Below are 22747 nucleotides of genomic sequence, written 5' to 3' on the forward strand. Positions count from 1 at the left end.
TCATAGGCCTCACAGCGATCCAACGGTTGACCAGCCCCTTCTCCTTCACTACACGCCATCGTGAATATAGATACGTGTACACGGACGGACTATTTAGGTTTCGGGCATGGTTAATGGCGAAAATCAAGGATAAAAGCTTAAAGCTGGTTGTCAAACCATGAAGAAAACAAGGACATGGCCCATTGTGACGATGTCCGTCTGGAGTATGTTGACGGCGCTGCTGTTTTCTCGGTGCGATTCCCACTCAAAAATTGTGGCTCTATCATGGCTTCAAGAAAATGGCGGGTGCAATGGGCGGCAGGCACTGCGCGGCATTTGGGAATTCGTCCGGATCAGGGGCAATTGCCCAAAATCAGTCCGAGGCCCAAGAGTATCAGCCCATAAGGGCCAATCATCATCCCAAGATCCACGACTGAGTGGATGCGAGCAGGGTGGCGACCTCTTTGAAGAACCTCACCATGTCCATTTCTATTCCGGTCCAGATGTCTTCAAATTTTCGGGTTTGGTTCAAATGACGTCAAAGGACATTTCAAACTATTGGGTGTGGTTCGCAAGATGGCAGGATGCTGATATTAATGTTGAAGCGTTCAGCAATACCCTGATTTACACTGTCTCAAGGGTGCAAAGAAGAGGCCCAATGCCTGTGCCCGTGTGACTGGCGCCTGGGATAGCCCCACGACGGGACGATGAAAACCCACCTGTCTACGTTTCGCGGAGTTGGACATGGCTGGGCTCTTGACTTCATTCATGAACCAGCCCGGCCTTCTGACTGTAATCACCTCTATCATGACAGTGAATCTTGGTGACCGCGAAGAGCCGGGGAATTCACCCACTGACATTGCACAGGAAGTCGAACTATCGGATCTCAGCTGCAGATCTTGCAAAAGGTGTGGCCCCACCCTGCTATGCGTGACTCAGGGAGCGTCCATGTGCTGATCAGGTCTGACTGGCCCGCAGAAAGAAAGCCAAATGGTGAGTTGCTAAGCCGAAGACGACACGGGCTTACCTGAATTCTAATCGCAATTTGCAGCGACCGCTCTTTGCCTCATTGCCTGCTTTGCAAAAAGACTTCTCGCGCATGCATCTATCCGTCCACGCGTCTCAAGCCGGGACCTAAACTAGGTAGGGTAGACCATTCCAAAGTGCCTTTCTACCAAGAACTGACAAACGTGTATAAAGGCTCACGGAATCGCAAGCGCCAACGAACTTCCGACGAGGCTGTCCACATCAGCCTGGGTACACCGGCCGTTCCCTGTCAAGGCACACCAACGGAGCAATTTAGCAACCCACCTGCAGTAGTTGAGTCGCAAGGTTTTGACCCTCCTGCCAAAGTTTGGGAGCACCAAGATGGCTTCTTGCTACCCCGATCCACGGGACAAGACGAGAACATACGCCCTGGCTCCTCCCATGTTTCTGACACCAGATTCGTCCGCGCCATCAGCCTCTCTGCCCTAGTCCACCCTTCTCATGAAGCAAACGTGACACCTCTTTCGAGGGGTCCCTCGCCGACAAATGGCGGTTTCTTCGTTAGACTTGCGGAGACCCAGAACGTTCTCATGCAGGTCTGCGAATCACTTGGGTTATCGGTCGAGTCACTGCAACTGCTGTGCGTCATGTAAATTGTTAACTGTTCATCCACGTTCCGGCTTGCTGATAATGCTCTTAGCACCAATCTGTATTTCGAAAACATGACAGCGTTATCTCTTTTCCATCAACCATCTTTTGGGGACAAGATTCAGGCCATCCCAAGCACTCTTCATCTGGGCGCCTTGATGTCGGCGATGTTCTCCATTTCCGCACGCTTCACTGATGACGAGACTCTATCTCTCGCTGAAGCACAGCGTAGCTCATCTCACGCATATTTCCATGGCCTGGCCAGGACACTCATTGATCAAGCTATCGACGAGTGTGACGACGATCCACCACCACTCTGTCTTCTTCAAGCATTGATATTGTGCACCTTTTACGAACTCACAAGGGGCGTCCGTGGTCGTGCATGGCGGATGGTAGGCACATGTGTGAGGGTGGGATATGAACTCAGACTTCATCTGGTTGACAGCATGGCACCAACAACCCCGCCGTCAACCACTGCAGACTTGAATCAGTGGTCAGATATGGAAGAAAGACGGCGCAGCTGGTGGGCCATCTGGGAAATGGATGTCTTTGCATCAACAGTGCGCCGCTGCCCCACTGCCATTAGCCAGGATATCAACGAAACGTAACTTCCTATACCCGATGACATGTGGTTCACGAATACATATCAGTCAAGCTGCTTACTTGACCCCAACCCGACGGAGAGGTCAAGAAAGCTGGCTTTGTCGCGTAATAACAGTAGCGCTGCATGGTTTATTACTATTAACTCTATCATGCGGAACGCGCAGGTACTAGCCCAAGGAAACCTGCATAGTATACTTTCGGACCTTGCGCCGGGAGACGACTTTCACTCTCTTAAACGATACTTTCACGGATCCTTTCGTAGAAGACAGTCCGCTAAAGACACCAGACAACTGTCAATGTTGCTGAAGGCTCTCCAGCAAACCGTTGCTAACTTGCCGCAACGGCTTGCTTACAAGGGTGCTCAACTTGGTTTTGGGTCTTCGACACCTTCGTTCGCAAGCAACAAAACTCAAGCAGTTTCTGATAGAAAGTTGGATGCCGCGCAACATTCAATCTTTCTCGCAACCCAGCTGGCGCGGTTCATGATTTATCATCACTAGGCTTTCAGTGAAGTATTGCTTGGTACGATATTCTCAGAATCTGGCAGTTCTTCCCCGTCTTTAGGGTGGACTGCTACACCTAGAGACCCAAAGGAGAGGCTTTCTCACTCGGAAGGACTACGTAACTGTCTCGAGGCATCTGATGACATTTACGCCATTATCTGCCGTTCATCAGATACAGACGTCAAATGGACCAGCCCCTTCTTAGCGAGCACGGTATGGCTAGCGGCTTCTCTACAGATTTTACGCAAAGTCTTCGCTCGGTCAATCTGCGATGAAATGTCTGAGCAGAAGATTGTGTTGCTCCGTAAGACGTACCAGAGTTATACGGACACATGGGATACCCCGCAGAGTCTACTACAAAACCTGGACTCGTTGGAGCAACGGTTGATGCGAAAGAAATTGGAGATGACTGCTATGGAAGCGCAACATACGGCGAATCACACGTCGAGTGAATGGACGCATCAAGCTGCCTGGATGCCATCGCACGAAGATATCTGCAGTTCGTCTGCTGATCAGGGGACAATGGGACTCGGTATGCTGTCGATGTCATCTCAGGATGATCCCAGAATGTCTGCTTCGATTCAAGACGGGAACATTGACCACCTGGCTTTTGCGAATGCCCCGTACGGTAACTTGCAAACACCGAATTTGAATACGTCAGATGGCTTCAACGGATTCTCTGAAGCTGATCAAGAGTTGAGCTTTTTCATATCGTCATTGATTGGATAGAAATCATGTCTGGTACTTGAACCCTTTACACACTTCTTCAATCTATGGCACTCAATGATTGGTGATCTACTGTATCGCCGACGCTCTGAAGTCACTATTTGAGCGCGACTCCTCTTTGCAGACTTCTATCTCTTGACCTCATGGTCGTTTAGTCAACATAATCTTGAGGTAATCTATAGACCAGGCTTCAACAAGCTTTCGAATGCCTCTTCTGCGTGCCTCTCTGCGTCGAACTCAAGAATCCAGTCTTCTCTCGGCAGTGCAATACTCTGCGGGTTCTCCTTCACCTTGTTCCAATCTGTCTTGTGCCAAAGATTGCGGGTCGATAGTCCGGTTTGTTGCACTGCTTTCACACGCTCATACCTGTTATCCGTGTATCAGCTGATGAAAAGAACCCTCAAAGTGGGCGCACGACTTACCGCATCTCTTGGTACGTCTTAAGAGCTGTCGAAATCTTGTCTTTACCAGCGCGTCTCAAGCAAATGGCGATCGTCACACCATCCTCCATTGCTTGCGTGGCTCCTTGGACACTCGTTGGAAGAAATGGATGTACTGCATCCCCGAGCAGTGCAATTTTGCCGCCGCTACTGACCCAGTTCGGCAAGGCATCCCGATAGACAAGCTTCCAGTCAACCAGTGACGGCGTCTTCTCTACGATTACTTTGCAAAGCGGATCCCAGCCTTCCAGCGCTTTGAATACATCCTCCAATTTGCCCGGAAGCGACCACGACTCGTCAATATCGTACTCGTCTTTGTGAGTCAATACCCAAGAGGCGTCTTTGCCGCCTTTGATAGTCGAGAACAGGAAGTGGGCGTCCGGTCCGATCCAACCGTTGAATGTGTCACCATTCTCACAGAACTCCCTTGTTCGGGGGTCTGCGAGTAGGGCATCGGCAGAGAACCTAAGATTTCGGATCAGCGTACTTGATCACTTGTCACAAAGAGATAATGTCTTACCATGCCCGCCATACCGCATAGCCACTGCTTACCGGTTTTTCCTTGTGTTTAAGGACAAGCTCCCTCGCTTTAGACCGAACACCGTCGGCTGCAATCACTACGTCGGCATCAATCTGGCCTGTCAGTCAGCAAAGCAGATTCTCCATCCCAAATGCCACTTATTGATCACGTTGAAGTCATGGATTCATCACACGAACCTTTCTGCCGTCATGAAGTTGAATACCAGCGCCGCCTTGACTTTCAAAGTAATCAACGACCGGCTCTCCCAGATGAATGGGGATCTTCAACTCGTCTCGCGCGTAATTGAACACCACCTCATGAAGCTCGCCTCTGTGGCCATTCAGAACCGGCGCCTCGGGATCGGGAGGTGGTCTTCTCTGAGTCAGGACTACTTCTCCAGTATCCCACTTGTGGATTCTAAAGCCGTAGTTTTCGAGGTTTATGCTCAAAGGACGTAGTCTTGAAACGACATTGCCATTGGACCACCGATGAAAGATCCGACCGGCATTTGGTCCAAAGGAGATGATATCTCCCAGTTGCTTCAGTTCCGGGAATGATTCGTAAATCACGACATCGTGGCCTTGCCGGTGGCACTCAATTGCCGCGGTCAAGCCACCGAATCCAGCGCCGACGACAATCACCTTGATCCCACTGCTGGGCCTTGGTGGGGTAGACATGATGATAGACTTCTGACTCCTAACGAGTAAGAATGCTTAGGAGAGATGGGAACTTGATGCCGAAGAAGCCCGGACTTTCAGGTGGTGCTGTAAATCAAGACAGTATCGACATTCAATTGACCTCGGGTGATGAAGGGAATTTTGTCACAAACTTTGCCAACCGAAAAAGAAGAAAAGAATTTGCCGCGAAACACGATTTATCCCCAAACATCTGCCGTGGGGTCCCTTCTCGAGACGTTGCACCCCGCGTTTAACAATTTACCCCACATGAGCCAGCCCTTTGCTCTGATAATGTCTTCCGGCCATTATTCGAACGGCTGCCCGCGTGGTGGAGGCGCTCGCCTGCATTCATGGCAAGCTTGTTGGCGCTTGCCAGCCAGTCACTCTGCCGTGCCACGTCTTGGGTGCGATGCAATATCATCACCTGTTCCCATGTTAGCTGCACTGATCCCTGCCTGTATTCGTCGGTTCTCCGCGTGGGTCTAAAGCCACCATGTTACCCTCCGCACTTTTGAAAGCTCTGAATAAGCACACGGGTCGAAGCAGCGGAAGGTAAAATGACAGAAAGGCCCGAAATACGACGCCAGGGGTCGTGATGGCGGCAGTCTGCCGTTTTGGCGTTTTCTTAAATAGTTCGACGCCCCTTGGAAACGACGTCTCCCCACATTCGGCTTCCAAAGTTCTCCTTCCTTCTCCGTCTGAACTTTCGCTCTCCACATTGTAACTCGTGCTGAAATGAGAGAACGCCGTCCTGATAGCATTCGTGCCAATTGGAGGTGTTTTGTTGCGTGCGGAATGGTAGTACTATCTCCATTCCAATATGGAGTTGATTTTGGAATCATTGGTGGCTTGCAGGCCATGCCTGGGTTTCTTCAGGTGTGTACGACCATTGTTTACTACAGCCCTCGGCGAATTACTAACATGGTTTTGAATGACAGGTCTACGGTTACGAAGACCCCAAAACAACCATCGGGTGGAACATTTCCACCACCCGCCAGCAGTTGATATCATCTCTCATGACCCTCGGCGCTTTCATCAGCTCCATGCTCGCAGGAGCAATCGCCTCGAAATTGAGTCGAAAGATGTGTTTATGGCTATCCTGTGTACTCTGCGTAGTGGCCAACGTCATTATGATGACGACAACACACATTGGAGCGCTCTACGTTGGTCGCCTGCTCATCGGCTTGGGCAATGGTGGCTTCATGACGTTTTCGCAGCTTTACATCCAAGAGACCAGCCCGGCAAAGTATCGTGGACTATTCATGACCGGTTTCCAGTTCTGTGTCACCATTGTGAAGATCACCCTTTCCTCGATGCCAGCAGGGACTGATTGAATACGCAGGGAACTCTCCTCGGTACCATCATAGACTGGGCAACCGCTCAACGCCCCGACAAGTCGGCCTATTTGATACCTTTAGGAGTGGTATATGCTGTTCCCGTTGTCATCGCTGCTAGCCTCTTCTTCATCCCTGAGTCACCCCGATGGCTTATTATGAGAGATCGGATTGAAGAAGGAAGGAAAGCTCTCGTGTGGCTCAGACCTACCGGTGTTGATGTCGAGGACGAGATCAACGAGATTCGAGGTGCAGTGCTTGAGGATTTTGAGACGAAGAAGTCGGTGACATTCTGGGACATGTTCAAAGACCCAATCGACAGGAGGCGGACCATCATCTCCATCTGCGCAGTATGCCTGCAAGGTGCCTCGGGTTCAATGTTCATCATTGGTAAGAACACGTCTGAGCACTTCCGTCGTCTGAAGACTAACAGACCCAAGCCTATAAGGCATACTTCTTCACCATCGCCAGAGTTGAGCACCCTTTCGCCATGACCAATGTCTTGTCAACATGCGGCCTTCTAGCAATCATCGCAAACGCACTGGTCGTGGTACGCTACGGTCGTCGCCGGGTCTTCCTCCTGACCGGACTTGTGCTATCTGGCTGCTTTCAGCTGATCATGGCAATCACGTTTGACAAACATCCGAACACGGTCTCGACTGGAAACTTGCTGGTCGCGATATCGTGTTTATTCATGATAGCCTACAACGTAAGCTCCAATCATGTTCTTCATGCCCACCAGTACTAACATAAACTGCTCCAGGGGATGATTGCGCCGTACTCCTGGATGGTCGCCGGCGAAGCTCCGTCTCAACGCCTCCGTAGCTACACTTTAGGCGTCGCTTCAGCAGCTGGATACTTCCTCGCCTGGCTCATAACCTTTACCGCGCCGTACTTCATCAACCCCAGCGCCCTCAACTGGGGGCCAAGATATGGATATATCTGGTTTCCTTCATGCATCATCTCGGCTGTGTGGACGTATTTCTACATCCCAGAGCTTAAGGGAAGAACACTTGAGGAAATTAACCAGATGGTAAGACCTTAATCCTGCCAGCCACATAAAGCTTCGTTTCGCTCTAACTACCACGATCTTCTAGTTCCATGCACGCTTGTCGGCCAGAAAGTTCCGTCAGTTCCAAAGCACCACCGTATCACGAAAGACCAGCCAGTCCAAGGCTGATTTCGAAGGTATCAAAGTTGAAATGCTCGACAGGGCGTGATCTGTGTACCGTAACATCGAGTGTCTGATGCATAGGGCGCTGCTACTTTGAAGGAGTCAGGGTGGTGACTTGGCCGGTCAACCTTGAAGCCCAAAGGAAATCATAATGATTGTAAACCTCCAGAAAAGAAAAAATAATTTTGAATTGTTGCTTGAGTCAATTTCTTCCATGTTCCGCGTATCGATGTGTCGCAAGATCCTCCGGAGCATGCCTATAGGTGGGAGTTTGCTAAATTGTGAAAGCTTGCAAAAAGGTTCGTTGGAATGCGAGCCATCGTCCCTCCCCCAACCTCGGCCCACATTCAATTCACACTTGAGTCCTTTCCCCCTCCAACATCCATCCTCAATTGAGCTCGTACGTCTGACCGACGCAACATTTTACTGTCGGTTAGACAATCGGAAGACCGAGATCTAACTATCGCGTCCCCCACACTTATCATCTTGGCGCTGTGTTACCCCTCCCGCTGCACCTGCAGCGAACCGCATCTAGAGTCGGATTGAAAGCAGGGTTTCGTCATCACGCCATGCTCAGCGTTGATGATCAATACAACAGCCGCCGATAACGCACAACACAACGCGATAATAACCACCTGAGTCCCAACTCTCTCGAGAAAGCTCCCCGAATGCACACCGCACGCTTGAGCTCGACTTATTCCAGGTTCGCATCATGAAGACCCTCACGCTCGCCAGTCTTATCTTCTCGTTAGCGGCCTCATCGGCCCGGGCTGCATCACACACCGAAGCCCTCCTCGCGCTGCACAAGTCTCTCGTCGAGGTCGACTCAACCTCCAATGCTGAAGCGCCCGGAACGGAGGTTCTGAAGACGTACCTCGAGAACAACTTCACCGTCGAATTGCAGACTGTCACTGCTGGCCGCCAGAACGTCTACGCCTACTCTGGTAGCTCCCGCGAGACTCGCGTTCTGCTTACCTCACATTACGACACTGTGCCACCGTACATCCCATACTCTCGCAATGGCGACGAGATCCGGGGCCGCGGAACGTCCGATGCGAAGGGCAGCATCGCTGCTCAGGTCACCGCCGTGGAAGACCTTCTCGCGAGCGGTGAGATCAGCGAAGGAGATGTCTCCCTCCTGTTCGTAGTCGGAGAGGAGGTCGGCGGCGACGGGATGAAGGCGGCCAACAACCTCGACCTAACCTGGGAGGCTGTTGTCTTTGGAGAACCGACAGAGAATCAGCTTGTACGGGCGCACAAGGGTGTCCTCGGGCTCAACGTCACGGCTTCTGGAATTGCTGGACATTCTGGGTATCCTGAGCAAGGTCGTAACGCGATTGATCTTCTCGTGCGCTCTTTGGGGGGAATCATCGGCGCCGAGTTGCCGTCGTCCGAGGAATTTGGCAACACGACTTTGAATGTCGGTGTGATTGAGGGCGGGATCGCGAGCAACGTCATCCCGGAGAATGCTACCGCGAGAGCGTCTATTCGGGTTGCCGTCGATGACATTGATAGCATCAAGGACGTGATCAGCAAGGCAGCGTATGCCGCTACGCCGGAATATGTCAGCCTCTATTTCAACACAGGCGGGAAGCCTGTCAGCTTGGACTATGATATTGAAGGTAAGTTGCAACTATGTCAAGACATGACTGGATAATTCGCTTACATTTTCAGGCTTCAACACAACCATTGCGAACTATTACACGGACGTTCCGTATCTTGAAGGCGATCATAAGAAATATCTGTATGGTCCCGGCACCATTCTTGTGGCGCATTCGAATGATGAGCGAATCAACGTCTCGGATTTGGAAGGTGCTGTCGAAGGATACAAGAAGCTCATTCTTGAGTCTTTGAAGTAGAGAAGTCTAGGATGCGTTGGATTCAAGGTCTTGGCATCCATCGTAATAATTGATAACACAATTGCATAATTGCATTCTCTTGTACAACTCGATTATTGTGCATCCATCAGCTTTTATGAAGACGGAAGCGTTGACGGTTGTCCTCCATGTGGAACGTTAGACCGTTGCCCTGACCGTTGCCCCTGCTTGGCATCCGTTTCACCACGGCTGACGTCACCCCACGTGATCCGACACGTACCACCCCACCACCCCGCACCTCAGCTCGGTCGGTGCAGCTCAGTCAGCTCAGTCAGCTCAGCTCACACACTCAGCACGCAGGAGCTTACCCCGGCTGCCTCACAGCTCTGCCTCACCAGCGCGAAGTACAAGTTGGGCATAGCACGCCAGCCCCTTTCGCTGCGACATCACCCGCCAGACCACCACCGACCGTCCTTACCACATTCCCTTCTCTTCCGACCGCAGCCATGTCTCCCATCCCTGACGTCGTCTTCGAGAAGATCGACAAGTACGTTGACTCGCTCGCACCCCAGATCCAACCCCGCATCACCTCCGAGCTCGAGGTTTTCCAGAACAAGACCATCGACAGCCTCGAGGACCAGGTCATTGACGCCTTCCGTTCGCTCTTCAACAAGGACAAGGATCCCAGCGGCACCCGGAGCTTGAATGACTCGCCTCCCGACTCCTACGGTGGTCAGTCCCTGCCCTTCGCCGACGAGATCGCGAAGCTCACCCAGAGCTTCAGCAAGATCACCGATGGCGCCGGAGATGACCTGAGGGAGATTTTCGACTTGACCGAAGGCCGTGGGGGAGGAGGTGGTGAGACCCAGTCTCGTGGCATCGATCACACCGATTCGTTCTCTCGCGGTGCAAAGGGCTTCCTCTCAGCTGCCATCAACGCGGTGCAGGACCACATCGGAGACGACAGGCAGGGCGGAGGCAACAAGTTCGAGCTCGACGGACTTCTTGGAGTGCTAAGCAACACGGTCAAGGATGCCGCGCGCAATCCCGAGGAGAAGGCCCGCCTCATTAGCCCCGAGATCAAGGAGAAGGTCGGCGCGAAGCTGAGGGACCAGCATGCGCCCATCGCCGAGCAGTTCACCCGCATTGCACTGGACCACATCAAGCGCTGGCTTCGCGGTAACACGAGCACGCGAGACCTCGGCGACGGTATGAAGGGTGAAGTTGAGGACCAAGTGAAGGATCTGGTCAAGGGCATCGGTGGTTTGTTCGGAAAGAAGCACTCTTCCGGCGAGGGTGCTTCCCGAGGCCTCGGTGATCGCGACGGTGAGGAAGGCGGAAGCGGAAGTGGCTTCTCCAGGGTCATCAGCGACAAGCTGAGCACAGGTCTTGCCAAGGTTCACAGAGAGGTCCGTCTGGAGTTCCGCAACATCCTCGGAGGCATCGAGAAGCAGCTCTTTGAGCTCCTGCCAGACCAGTTCCAACGGCCATTGGAGAAGATTCTTGGTGGCAACCCCTTCGACTCGCAGCTTGACCGCGAGGCTGGAGGCTCGACAGACCGTGGCTTTGGAGACGACATCAAGGTGAAGCTGGTCAGCAAGATCCGCGGCCTGATCCGCAAAGTTCAGGAGACGCTACGTGAGAGCATCTTGGGCGTCGTCAACGGAGGTCACCGCAAGTTCGAGCGCGAGAGCTGGGTGTTCGTGCAGAACATGGTCGAGACCAAGGTGCAGAAGTATCTTCCTAATGTGAAGATCAACGTGCCGGATGACATCGGAAACGAGGGTGTTAGCGTCGGATCACCGAACGTGCAGCTTGGTGGCGGCAACCAGCCCGTTCCTCCCGCGCAGGGCAACTACCCTCCTCCGCCCTCGCACCACGAGTCGGATGGCCAGCAACAAGGGTACAACCCCGGTAACTACCAGCAGCAGCAACACCAAGAATACCGGCCCGACCAGTATCAACAGCAGCAGCATCAGGAGTACCGCCCTGACCAGTATCAGCAGCACCAGGGATACCAGTCCGCGCAGCACCACTCCGGTCAGCAGAACTACGGAGATCAGAATCAGGGACATGGAGGAAACCAGAGCTACGGAGGAAACCAGGGCTACTATGGCGGCAACCAAGGATACGACCAGAACCAAGGTCATGGCCAGAACCCAGATTACGGACAGAACCCTCGGTACTAGAATGACTAGGGCTATGAAAATGGTGACGGCGACGAGGATTGATACCTGCAGGCGGAATCAAGCATGTTTCATTAGCAAGCTTAACCTCTATGACTAACGATGAACGAGCAATTATGAGCTCCATTGGTGTGGACTTTTGACTTATTTCGTGACGCCTGCTTTCTCCATCGCTTCCTCCGTCTTCTTCTCCAGCTGGATCCCAACGAGTACATCAAGTAGCCTCACAAACTTCCCCCTATCATCTTCAACGCTTTTCGCCAACTCCTGCGCCTCATCTCCCTCCGCAATCAAGCCAAACTTGACCGCAACCTCCAACGCCCTCTGATCAGCATACGGAAACACCTCTTCCCAATCGCCCTGCACCCGCCTCAAGAAGATTCCCGCTCCCGTCGGCCCAACCCCCTTAATCCCATCCGTCAAGATCTTCTCGACCTTTTTCTGCACCTCCTCCACACATTTCAATCCCTTGACCTGCGCTCGTAGTCCCTCCATCTGTTCCACACTCCCATCCTCCTCTCCCTCACCACAAATCCCCCTCACACCATCCACAAGATCCCCCAGCTGCGCCGCCGACTTCTCCTTATGCTGCGTCCTCGCCTCCCACATCACCTTCCTTCGCCCCTCGAATCCCGCCTCATCCACATCCTTGAGCGTGCGTAGCCCAAACGGCTCGTTCAGCAGCGTATTGATCGTGCGCAGGCCCAGGCGGTGCGAGATCGGCTTGCTGAGCAACAGCGCCGCGACGAGGTTCTGGAAGGGCGTGAGGCTAGAGTCCGGGTACGTGAGAAGCGGCAGCTGTTCATCATCATCCTTTGGCTTCTTTTTGCCGGCGTCTTCGGGCGGAGGCGTCTTTTGCGGGCGGGCGGTGGAGTCCCAGTCGACCTCGCCGTGGCCGGGGGGCAGGGAGGGGAAGGCGAGGGAGAAGGCCTCGTCGCTTAGTAGCCATTCTATGGTGTCCTTGGAGTTGAAGGATTTCTTTGGCTTTTTGGTGTCTCGCTCAGAGGCTGAGGTGTCTTTTTTGACGTCGGTTTCGGAGGCTTTGCGCTTGGTGCCGGGTTCAGGGGACGCGGCTTTGGCGTCTGAGTCTTGGGACTCGTTCTTCGTGGTCTTTTTCGGGGTCATGTTGATTTCAACACGAGATATCTCGTTTTTTTTAAAGTGAGAGTGGTTGTAAGAAGCAAAATGAGTGACAAGGACGGGGGGCACATACATATCATTGTCGATTGAAAGGGTCCAAGTGAAAGCCGCATGATGTCATGGATGGAGGCGGTCTGTGTGCATGGCAGAACTGATCGCGTAGCGCCATGGCAGTCAATGGTGCGCTAGAAGAAAAAGAAAGATTTAGCGTGGGTAAGTAGTTTCTTTTCGAGACTGTTCTCCGTGAGGTCTTAGTTTGGAACACCCGTTTCCGCAACTCTTTGGAAAGAGCTATGGGTCAGGGCACCTTCCAATTCCATCACGAAGATATCGTCCTTCAGTTGCAAAGATCATCACGATGTGAAATGAAGAGAGTGACCAAGCAAGGCGGCGGAAAACCAGGACGATGAAAAGACAATGAGTCAAAAGTAAGTATGCGAGAAAATTCTGTTTTTCTTTTCTCAGCTAGCCATGATTTCCTAATGTTCGTTTCCGCCGGATCAAAACTTCATCTCGTGATAATCATCCCAAGCTGAGCTAGAAAGAGCCATCCCAAACGTGCCTGCCTTCCCAACGTGTGAACCCAAATTTCCTTCGCAATACTCAGATCTCAGCCTCGGCAGCATTGTTGCCCTCCTCCTGCTTGACAGGCTCCTCCAGCTGGACAGCCTCATCGTGAACGTCCTCCTCAACCTTGGCCTTGCTGACGCGGGGCTTCTTCTTGGACGGAGTCTCCTGCTCCTGGGCGTCGCCTTCCTCTTCGTCGGAGGGTGCCTTCTTCTTCGGGGTGCGCTTGGCGCGGGGCTTCTTGGTGGGGGTGCCGTCCTCGTTGGTGGTGGCAGCACCAGCGGCTCCGGCGAACCAGCTGTGCTTGGTGATGGCGGCGGCGAGGCGGACGCGAGCAGAGTTGCCGCTGGCGGAGCCCAGCTTCTCGGCGAGGGCGTCGTGGTCCACGGCCGGACGGGGGATGAGCTCCAAGAGGGCGGCCATGAGCTTGATTTCGGACTCGGAGAAGTTGTGGGTAGGGGCAGCGCCGGCCTCGGGGGTCTTCTTGGGAGGCATCGTGGCTGGCAGGTGTTAGTATGTAAGAATGGCGCGCGGGTCAGGGTGTTTGGCAAGATGACCAAGCATGAAAAAAAGACGGAAGAGAAGAGATGATCTTTTCTTACTTACTTGCGATTGGAAGTGATATGTTGTTGTGTAAGTGTTGTACAGGTGAAGGGAGATGCAAAGTGGTGTGAGTAGATGGTGAGTTGTTGAGGAGAAGAAGGAATTGAGATGGGGGCGTCAGTTAGCCGGATATTTGTAGTCGATTGAGAAGGAGGGAAAAGAAAGTTAAATCTGGGAAGGAGGTTCTTGAAAGTAAGAGATTCGTGCCTTCTTTATTCGATTCGGACCCTTGGGGACGACAGTGGAAGCCTGATTTAAACTTTTGTGCACAAGATGCTGCCGGAGAGAAACGCCAGGGTACCTCTTGCTACTTGTTCCTTCCAATCAATTCGCTTTAAGAGGGATTCTGGTGTTTCTGATTCCTTGCTGACTATCTTGATGGAATTGTGTGCAAAAGAGACAGTTGACAGTTGACAGCTCTCACACCCTGCTTCCTGCGTTGTTGCCTATTCACATTAGACGTGACTGACGCATTAGTGGGCCTTCGTGGGAACGCATGAGAGTTGATTTTTCACATCAAAGCCGTTGAAAGATGGGAACTTTCAAGACATCTGATACTTCATTCAATATCATTTTCTCATCAAGTTCGTTCAACTAGAAACGAATGTGAGCAATCATTAGGACTCGCCTAACTGAACATTGAAAGGGAGCGTCTAGAGACATGGGGAATGGTCTATGGAAGACTCACACCATACTTGGAGAAACTCAGGCGAAACAGAACGGCTGACAAAGGGCGTCGAGTAATACAAGGTAAGGTATTGAGAGATTGTTACAGGCAGACCTGCGTGGGACTCTAGGCAACCATCCGTCTTAATCCTCAACGCCAATTTTGACTCTGGGGCTCAAGACAAAGCTGTCGGTGCGACTTACGGATAATGAGTGCTGTGAAAGTCACTTTATGGCATCCTAGATTGTTTTTTTCACCAGGTAGTAAGCAATGTGACCATGCATGTGGAATCGCAAGGCAAGATTGATGCTCATTGCGTAATTAAGAACAAGTGTGAAACACACAATAAGTTGCAAGGAATCCGTTATTATCATGCCACGGCTGAGCAAGGCTTCATCAGTTACTTTTATTATCAGAGCAGTTTTTGGAGAAGAAGAGATCCGATTTATGTTCAATATGATGGGAACCTTTTCTGTGTTCTTGGCCTTTGCGACGCCATGAACGTTTTGTTCTAGAAAAAAACCAGCTCGAAAACGTTGATTTAGTACCACAAACGTTTGTTCAGACTTCGACAGCGCAACTTCAAAGCACGTCAACAACCTCAACCCATTGAACCGACACAGGACCTTTGAGTCCATACTCTTTCGTCGGATTAGCCTTGAAAAAGCTAGCACCCGCCACGGAAGCAGCGACACCAAACGTCATAATGCTATCCTGGTCCGCTCGTACACGATTGTACAGCGTCGAAGCAACTTCTACCTTGACCACGTTGTCGGCACCTGCAGGGTTGAGGTAGTTCGTGATATCGACCACCACATCAGGCGAGCTGTTGACGTCGAAGACGACTTTGTCGCCATTCACCCATAGTATCGCGGCGTCGGTAATGGCGCCCAGGTGAAGACGAGCGCCCAAGCGCTGGTCCGCGACGGATGAGAAAGGGGTTGGGAAGGTGGTCTCATAGTCTGCCGTACCGCTCGTGTCACCTAAGTTTACGGGGTCCATGTCCTTCCACGGAGCGAGCCGGATGTCGGGGAATCGGTGCGGTGTGATCGCGGTTTCCGTGGAGAAGAAGTCGTGCTCGCTGCGCCAGTCGTTGACTGTGATGTTCCATGCGTCGAGTTCTGTTGCTTCTGGCAGCTGAGAGGCGGTGAACTTTAGGGTGTGGCCGGTGGCGAAGGTTATTGTTGAGGTGCCGGGTGCGAGGTGCGCTGTGATGCGGGTGTTGTTCGTCGCGGTGGTTGTATTGACGTCTTGGGTGGCAGTGTAGAGGAGGGCTTCGAGGGGGCCGAAGGTGGATGTTATGTGAGTGCTTAGTGGGCGAGGCAGGATGGATGTGCCGTTTTCATCGCTTGCATCTGAGGTCTGATTGAAGAAAGCGAGGACGGTGGTCTGGTTCGCAGCTAGCGTCACCGGGACGACCATGTGGTTCTCCTCGATGGTGTACTGTAGAAGCGGCGATACCGACCCAGTCCAGGCGTCCAGAGTGTAGGGCGTCCTGCCAGCCACATCAAGGAAGCTGATGTTAGCAGTCGTGGTGTTTCCGCCGTCATTGTAAAGGAACGCAATTTGCGCATCTTCTGTGCTCCGCGAGAATGTGTACCACTTCTCGACAGCGTTGTCTTGCGGAAACGAAACCCGAGGCCGGATATCGAGGGCAGCAAGAGCAGCAGGTAATTCCTCCACGGACGCAAGGACAGTAACACCCTCCATGGCAAGAGCCTGTGCCATAATCTCTGGAACAGAAGCGGCTCCATCGACACCAACACTCTGGAAGTTCGTGCTTCCAATAACAAAGATCGGCAGCCCTGCTTCCGCGAATGCCTTTGTTTGCGCCGCCATCTCCGGCGTCAACTTTGTCTGGTCGGCAAAGATAAGGGCTTTATACGCTGGCCCATCCGGCGCGAGGACACCCCCCTCGCCGACAATGGCGTTTGAGGAAGAGAAGCTCCCAGGCCCAAGGTAGTCGTATGTGAAGCCCATCTTCTCGAGGTTATCACTTCCATAGACGTCCTTGGCGAATGGTGCCGCATACTGATAGAACGCAAGATCGACCCTTGCGGTACCGGCTTGACTGATAAACTGGTTCCTTGCAACATACGCCATCGCATCCGCCATGAACCCTGTGCTGTTCTCTCCGTCGTGTCGACTCCTCCAAGCCGGCATCCTCGGCCCCCACATGTCCGTAAACGTGTACGCGAAGACGGTGTACCCAGGCCACGTCGTCTGTGCGTAGACGCCCGAGTACGCGTACCCATGGAAGACATTCATGCTCACCCCTCCAGCGAGACCGCGGCGGACGGTGCAGAGGAGGTCTTGGATGGTTTGGGTGTAGGATGCGCCGTTGACAGCGCCGGCTTCGGAGGAGATGACGGAGTTGCGGGCCATGTGGGCTGGGCCGGAGAGGTGGCGGTAAAGGGAGGGCGAGTCGTTGAAGCCAAGCGATTCGCCTTCGGGTGCATTGACGAGGGGAATTGAGTCGAGCTGGTGGTGGGATGTGAGTTAGCTGAGTTTGGCAGTAATAAGTGTGTAGTTCCGGGTGGAAGTAGACGTACCATGTTCAGGGGCAGGTTGTAAGCTGGCTGATTGGAGTACTCCAGCCCCCGTTCGTGGGCCCATTCCGACGTTGCGCGAATGTATTCCTCGTATCCGCGTTGGAGTGTGAGGCGATAGTCGTCGTTGCAGCGCGAGACTAGAGTGTTGTTGTCCTGCGAGAGGAATGATTCGCCGTAGGGCAAGTTCTGCGCTGCCCAGTAGTTTTCGCGCTGTATGAGGAAGGGGAGGCAGGTTGCGATGTCGTGTCCCCTTTGTATGCGGAAGCTGTCGGCGAAGTCGTGCGTCCACCAGAGGGCTGTGTCCATTTCCATACTATCTTCCCAGGCTTGAAAGTTCAGGTGTTAGCAACAGCTTCTGGGCTTTGTGGGGTTGCAGTCCGCATACCATACTTCCCCACGCGAGCGAGGAGCTTTTTATCCTCCTCTTCAGGGATGATAAACTCGTCAAAGAAGCCCGTCAACTTCTTCGCCCCCGCGGCGCTGAAGTGGTCGGTGATCCAGGACCCGTTCTGCAACCACGACACGGCGTCAGGCGCAGCGTCGATGGAGCGCTGGTTGGTGTAGCGTGTGTACCATGCCATTAAACGCCATGTGTTCTGGGAGTCTGTGGGCGGTGTCCATGAGATTGATCTCGTGGATTTGTCGACTGAGGCGGTGATGTCTATGACGCGGCTAAGGTTGACGGCGGTGGATGAAGCGTCGGATGCGGTGGTTTGTTCGACGGCTAGAACGAAGGACAAATTCTGCTGGCCAAATTCCTCGCAGGGGTGCATGAAGAGGTGGAGAGAAGGGCTCGCGGGCTGGGTTGAGAGTGGGAGGGTGCCGTTGAATGCGTGTCCTGGCATGACTGTGACGTTGACGTATGCCTACCAAAGCAGCGTAAGCCTTGCCGACTGCCCATATGCCATGAAGTCACAAAAGATGGCCCAGAATACAAATTGTGAAAAGTGTGTGAAGAAACACCAAAAGCAACACTCACCAACTCCAGCGCTAGCCCAACGCTCTCCGGCTCCGAGGGCACGCCCTGCCCCTGGTTCGCGCCAATTGAAAAGTCGAAGAGGAGGTCATTATCTGCAGCCGCTTGCATCGCCGTGCGGAAGACGGCGCGAGACGCGTTGATGCCGTAGCCGTAGGTGGACCAGTTTGCTGAGGGCGATTGGAACTGGTAGTAGGGTAGGAATTCAAGGCCGCCGGCGCCGACGGAGGCTATTTCGGCCACGTCGCGTTTGACTGCTTCGATGTCGACTTCGGCATCAGGGAGCCTTTAGGATAATGAGCTTTGGATATGCTTAAGGGAGCTGGGTTGGGCAGACAGGTCTTACCAATATCTGAACTTGGGGCGGTAGATATTCGGAGGGGAGGCGAAGTCGTCGAGGCTTTGGGCTTGAGATATCGTTGATAATGACGCGGCGAGCGCGGCGACAGCTCCTAGGCCGCGCATTATGTCTTCTTGTGGGAGTGAAATTCCGTGGGAACATTGACTGTTGTCGACTACCAATTGAGAGGGGGCTTCAGCTCGCTTTTATTAAGCGCGCCGTTAACCAAAAGTGTGGGTTGTGGACCGCATGTTCGCCCTCTTCGGATATACTCCTTCAGCAAGACCATGCTGGCCATCATGAAGATACGAGACTGTGGCGCAATCATCTTAATAGTGTGGATCTACAGTCGAATGTTACCCCATTTTTACTGGCAGAGTTGTAGGACATCATCGTCAGCTGTAGTTGCACTGTGGCTTCTCCCTCCGCAATATATGCCGGCAGTCGTACCCGTCGATATAGGCCGAGATCATCCCTGCGGCGGCCGGCGATGGAATGGCGATGTGGGGCATACGAATGCGAATACGCGGGTTGGTGGTCCCGTGGGCGTTATCCGAACCCGCGTTTCCTAGATTTCTTCAGCTTTAGTGCAGTTTCCTAGCAGCTGCCAAGGTTCGTCTAAGTATTGTTATATCCTTATGTGGTATTCTTTACTAAGGCCTTACTTCTCTCCAATTTACACCATGTCGTTTTCTTCACACCAGGCATGCAGGTGCCAAGTACACACCCCTCATCTGGTCCTTTGGCAGCCTATTTATCTCGCCTGCTGCCTCGTGTCTCAACTACGCCACCCAGCGTTTCGAGGGCATGAAAGTATACCGTGGGTTTGATGGCAAATTGAGACGCTCGAGACCAGATTACAACGCCAAGAGGTTGGTCTGGTGCAAAGTGCGCAGCTTCGCCATCATTCATTGAGGACTCCACTCAACTCCGCTCGTGAACTTCGACTCGTCGGAGTAGGCACCCTTAGCAGGTTCTCAAGCGAATGCGTCCCAGTACATCACTAAGGCATTGTATATCCGAGTAGCCTTGCAAACCTAGCACAGGCTATGTTTTAATTACTGTTGATACAGTGCAGTCAAGTGGTTGGTGTGCAGCGGAAGAGGCAGTGCTCGACCGTTTGAGCCGCTTGCCCGCAGGTGCATTGCGCCGAGGCATTCGCACCGATCTGGTGCAGGTACCAATTCAACCTTGCCATTCCGGTCCGCAGTTGCGCTAGAACGCTGGCTTCTCTCCATGAGATCCTATTATAGTGCCTGAGGAACGGAGTGACGAAGAAGCTCCTTCCCCAACCTAGGTAGATGGGGGCAAACAACCGGCTCCCCACACCCGCGGCGTCGTCCTCCCACTAGGTCGTTCTGTTGGCTGAGGTGTTTGTCTACAAATCTACTTCTATTTCGATTCATCATCCTGTCGTCCTCCTACACCATCCAGTTTTGACCGTCGGGGAGCCAACACATCTCAATACAGGATTGGACTCAAGAATTTCAGGCACCGCGAGGGTCAACGTGTAGTCTTTAAGTAGAGCGACCGACTTAACATGCAATTTAAGCTAACAAAAAGCTTCAAGCCTAGGTTCGGAGTAAGAGGCCGACAATGACGCGACGCTCGAAGGAGGAGAAACAACGCTCTGATCAGTGGCCAGAAGGAAGCAGATATGATTCAGTGCATCAACCGGTGCGGGCGACAGCTACATGGCTCCCCCCAGGATCCACTTGCCCCGTGCGCGTCGCTGGGTGCCGGAAATATGACAGAAGTGAAGCGGACTAGGGCGGCACGGAGTAGGGCGCGGGGAACTCATCCTGACATTTGGCATGGGCGGAGTACGAGCGAATCAGAACGCGGAAGTTAACATCATGAGTTCAACCCATACCTGTCTTCTTTTCAAAACTCTCAGGCGTTGGTCGACATCCCTGATGAACTAACGATAGGGTTAAGCCTCTGATTCCGAGTCCATCTACCCATGACAATTGATCGAGGCCGGCCCCGAGGAGTGAGTTATGGCCTGGGAAAGACAAACTTTGAACGCGCAAGCAAGCGGGCTACTTGCATCCGATCTTCTAGCCTATATAGATAGATGGCCGCTGGTACAGAACGATTTGTAGACTGCATTAGCAATCGACGACGATAAGTTCCAGAACATGTTGTTGGTCAAGAAATTTTCCGCCCAAACAGCACAGGCTCGTGTGCTGTACCTGTGCTGTCTCAGTTGCGTCATTGTTTTGGTGTTTTTCTTCAGTTACAGCTTGTTCCCGCACCTTCACTTGCGCGCTCTCCACATCGCAGACAGCCAGTCAAAGATCGCTCCCGACTTCCTAGCTCCGTCCGTTCACGAGGGTTTAGGACGACCCCCTGAAGATGACCTGTTTTTTTCCAGACCCGGCGGAGGTTCAAAGTCGAGGCCGAACGGAAAAGGCCAACCGACATACGCCATTATCATGCCCACTTACGTGCGTCTCATGAACCCCCATCATATGGTACGCGCTTGTGCAAAGGGTGCTGATCAGTTGTTAAACAGACAAAACACCTACCCTACGTCGTCGACTTCCTCCAGTCTTACATGTGTCTCTGCACCGACCACCAAGAAGTCGACATCCACCTCATCGTGTCCGATTCTAAGGAGGTGAAGGCTTTCCAAGATGCTATCGATGGGCTGAAACGCTGCGGCGAGAGGTTTAGTATATTCCCTACGCCGAAAGCAAATATTAATGGACCGAAGCCTAAGATTAATATCACAAACTTTTACGATATCGTCCCAGACGCCTTCCGTTCGATAATTAAAGGAAATATTAGCGCCAGCGACACGTCTGCCCTCCTGAATGAGCGTGGGAGATACCAGTATCAGACAATCAAGAAGATGTCGGCGGCGATGGAGCTTGAGTACGACTGGGGTCTGTGGCTTGATTCGGAGGCAGTCGTCGTACAGCCGTTTAGCATGCGGGAAGTGTTTGATAGCTACATCAAGACACCGACGGTTTGGAGATCTAAGAACTCGAGGACTGATTTTATGGTCTCCTTGATCAATGGATCGGCTAATGTTCTTGGCCGGGATATCGAGTCTTTTGGCAAGGCTTTGTGGAACTTGGAGAGGTAAGGCTGTAAAATCGTTCCGCGTTGCCCATCGCTAACCGTGTCTGTCCAGTGTTCAGTGGATGTTGGAGAAAGAAGTAGTTAACGACCTCGTTCAGTCCGTGGAGAAAGCACACAAACAAGACTTTTGGACGGTCTGGGCAACGCGAGGCAGCCCGTTCGAGATCAACCTGTACAACTTACACATCCAAGCAAGGAAGTTAGAGTCCAACGAGCAGCTCTTCACCAAGTACCAAGTAGTGGAAACGGAGCGGGAGATGGACAGATTCGGCATGGGTAAGTCACAATTATCCAAACCATACAAGCACAAATCCTCTCAGAGGAATAATGTGTTTTAACCTAATCAGACGCTGCGAAACCGATCATAGATCAAATAGTACTCACTGGCATATTCGAGACAAGTTACCTACTTCTAAAAGCCACAGAGGCCGTCCCTGGGTTCTCGCGAATGATGCGACATTACGGCCAGCGGCTCTTGCGCTTTGACGATCTCAATGTCGCGCCGCCGGAGGTTATTGACCGGTTTCTGTTGGATACGCCGATAAACATCTTGTGCGTGGGAGGACCGCCGTTACACAACTGGTGGCAAGAGCGAAACAAGACACTTTAGATAGCGATTTACTCTAATGAAAAGCTAACACCCGTTTACTTCGGACTTCTTGTTCTTCGTGGATCTTTGCCAACTCGCGTATTTTCTATTATTGCTACGATTGCAATCGTACAGCCCCGCATTTATGATGTCGTAGATGTGATATTGAGACGGACATGGTCATTCTCCGTATCTAGTAGAAAAGTCTACACTATGCCCAAACCTGTGGCGAAGATCTCGATCCGCGGCCAGCTACGTCAGCGAGTATCTGATGTTGCCAGCCACGCCAGCTCCACTCTTCTTCTGGGGGTCTCCAGCTCTAGCATATTATACCTAGGATCTCGCCCTCGGCGGTAGTGTGGACAGCCAGTCGAGAATGATGCCGTTCTTAAGCATTGGTGGGATGGCTTCTAATTGTCGTGTTCTTCGTTGTTGTTGCTGTTTGTGGTAGTTGGTATTGTTGTCGTTGTTGTTGCTTGTCGTGGAGAGTGGAGTGATTGTAATGGTTAGCATGGCATGGGCGCAGGATTGGCCTGGTGACTACTAATATCTATTAGACATCTGACTGGCTGACTACGGATATGAGTAACCCCTGAACTTGTTGACCACTAGCTACTGAGTTAAGAGGA

General features: G+C 52.5%; 8 protein-coding genes across 8 annotated transcripts; 4 read left to right on the plus strand and 4 right to left on the minus strand.

Moving 5' to 3' along the window:
* Positions 1 to 3622: 3622 nt before the first annotated feature.
* roqM-1 (FAD-dependent monooxygenase roqM) lies at positions 3623 to 5083 on the minus strand (the record flags this gene model as incomplete). The annotated part of the gene is made up of 4 exons (XM_037321361.1): positions 3623 to 3812; positions 3869 to 4351; positions 4407 to 4519; positions 4604 to 5083. The coding sequence occupies 4 exons, from the start codon at positions 5081 to 5083 to the stop codon at positions 3623 to 3625; spliced, it is 1266 nt and encodes a 421-aa protein (XP_037180463.1).
* Positions 5084 to 5941: 858 nt separating this feature from the next.
* ecdD-6 (Major facilitator-type transporter ecdD) lies at positions 5942 to 7637 on the plus strand (the record flags this gene model as incomplete). The annotated part of the gene is made up of 6 exons (XM_037321362.1): positions 5942 to 5959; positions 6022 to 6375; positions 6426 to 6807; positions 6858 to 7126; positions 7181 to 7450; positions 7515 to 7637. 6 exons carry the CDS (start codon positions 5942 to 5944, stop codon positions 7635 to 7637), a joined length of 1416 nt encoding a protein of 471 aa, XP_037180462.1.
* A 666-nt stretch (positions 7638 to 8303) lies between these two features.
* CGCA056_v006112 (Peptidase M20 domain-containing protein) lies at positions 8304 to 9450 on the plus strand (the record flags this gene model as incomplete). The annotated part of the gene is made up of 2 exons (XM_037321363.1): positions 8304 to 9213; positions 9266 to 9450. The coding sequence occupies 2 exons, from the start codon at positions 8304 to 8306 to the stop codon at positions 9448 to 9450; spliced, it is 1095 nt and encodes a 364-aa protein (XP_037180461.1).
* A 464-nt stretch (positions 9451 to 9914) lies between these two features.
* On the plus strand, positions 9915 to 11597 carry CGCA056_v006113 (uncharacterized protein; the record flags this gene model as incomplete). The annotated part of the gene is made up of 1 exon (XM_037321364.1): positions 9915 to 11597. One exon carries the CDS (start codon positions 9915 to 9917, stop codon positions 11595 to 11597), a length of 1683 nt encoding a protein of 560 aa, XP_037180460.1.
* Positions 11598 to 11738: 141 nt separating this feature from the next.
* Positions 11739 to 12719, minus strand: CGCA056_v006114 (uncharacterized protein; the record flags this gene model as incomplete). Its single annotated transcript, XM_037321365.1, has 1 exon — positions 11739 to 12719. One exon carries the CDS (start codon positions 12717 to 12719, stop codon positions 11739 to 11741), a length of 981 nt encoding a protein of 326 aa, XP_037180467.1.
* Positions 12720 to 13337: 618 nt separating this feature from the next.
* Positions 13338 to 13724, minus strand: CGCA056_v006115 (uncharacterized protein; the record flags this gene model as incomplete). The annotated part of the gene is made up of 1 exon (XM_037321366.1): positions 13338 to 13724. One exon carries the CDS (start codon positions 13722 to 13724, stop codon positions 13338 to 13340), a length of 387 nt encoding a protein of 128 aa, XP_037180466.1.
* A 1429-nt stretch (positions 13725 to 15153) lies between these two features.
* CGCA056_v006116 (uncharacterized protein) lies at positions 15154 to 18564 on the minus strand (the record flags this gene model as incomplete). The annotated part of the gene is made up of 5 exons (XM_037321367.1): positions 15154 to 17052; positions 17124 to 17449; positions 17509 to 17989; positions 18103 to 18385; positions 18446 to 18564. The coding sequence occupies 5 exons, from the start codon at positions 18562 to 18564 to the stop codon at positions 15154 to 15156; spliced, it is 3108 nt and encodes a 1035-aa protein (XP_037180465.1).
* A 2313-nt stretch (positions 18565 to 20877) lies between these two features.
* CGCA056_v006117 (uncharacterized protein) lies at positions 20878 to 22139 on the plus strand (the record flags this gene model as incomplete). Its single annotated transcript, XM_037321368.1, has 4 exons — positions 20878 to 20916; positions 20958 to 21529; positions 21582 to 21805; positions 21955 to 22139. 4 exons carry the CDS (start codon positions 20878 to 20880, stop codon positions 22137 to 22139), a joined length of 1020 nt encoding a protein of 339 aa, XP_037180464.1.
* Between the last annotated feature and the right edge of the window lie 608 nt (positions 22140 to 22747).

Source organism: Colletotrichum aenigma (assembly GCF_013390185.1).
Source record: "Colletotrichum aenigma strain Cg56 chromosome Unknown KSG_Cg56_contig04, whole genome shotgun sequence".
NCBI classification, from domain to species: domain Eukaryota; kingdom Fungi; phylum Ascomycota; class Sordariomycetes; order Glomerellales; family Glomerellaceae; genus Colletotrichum; species Colletotrichum aenigma.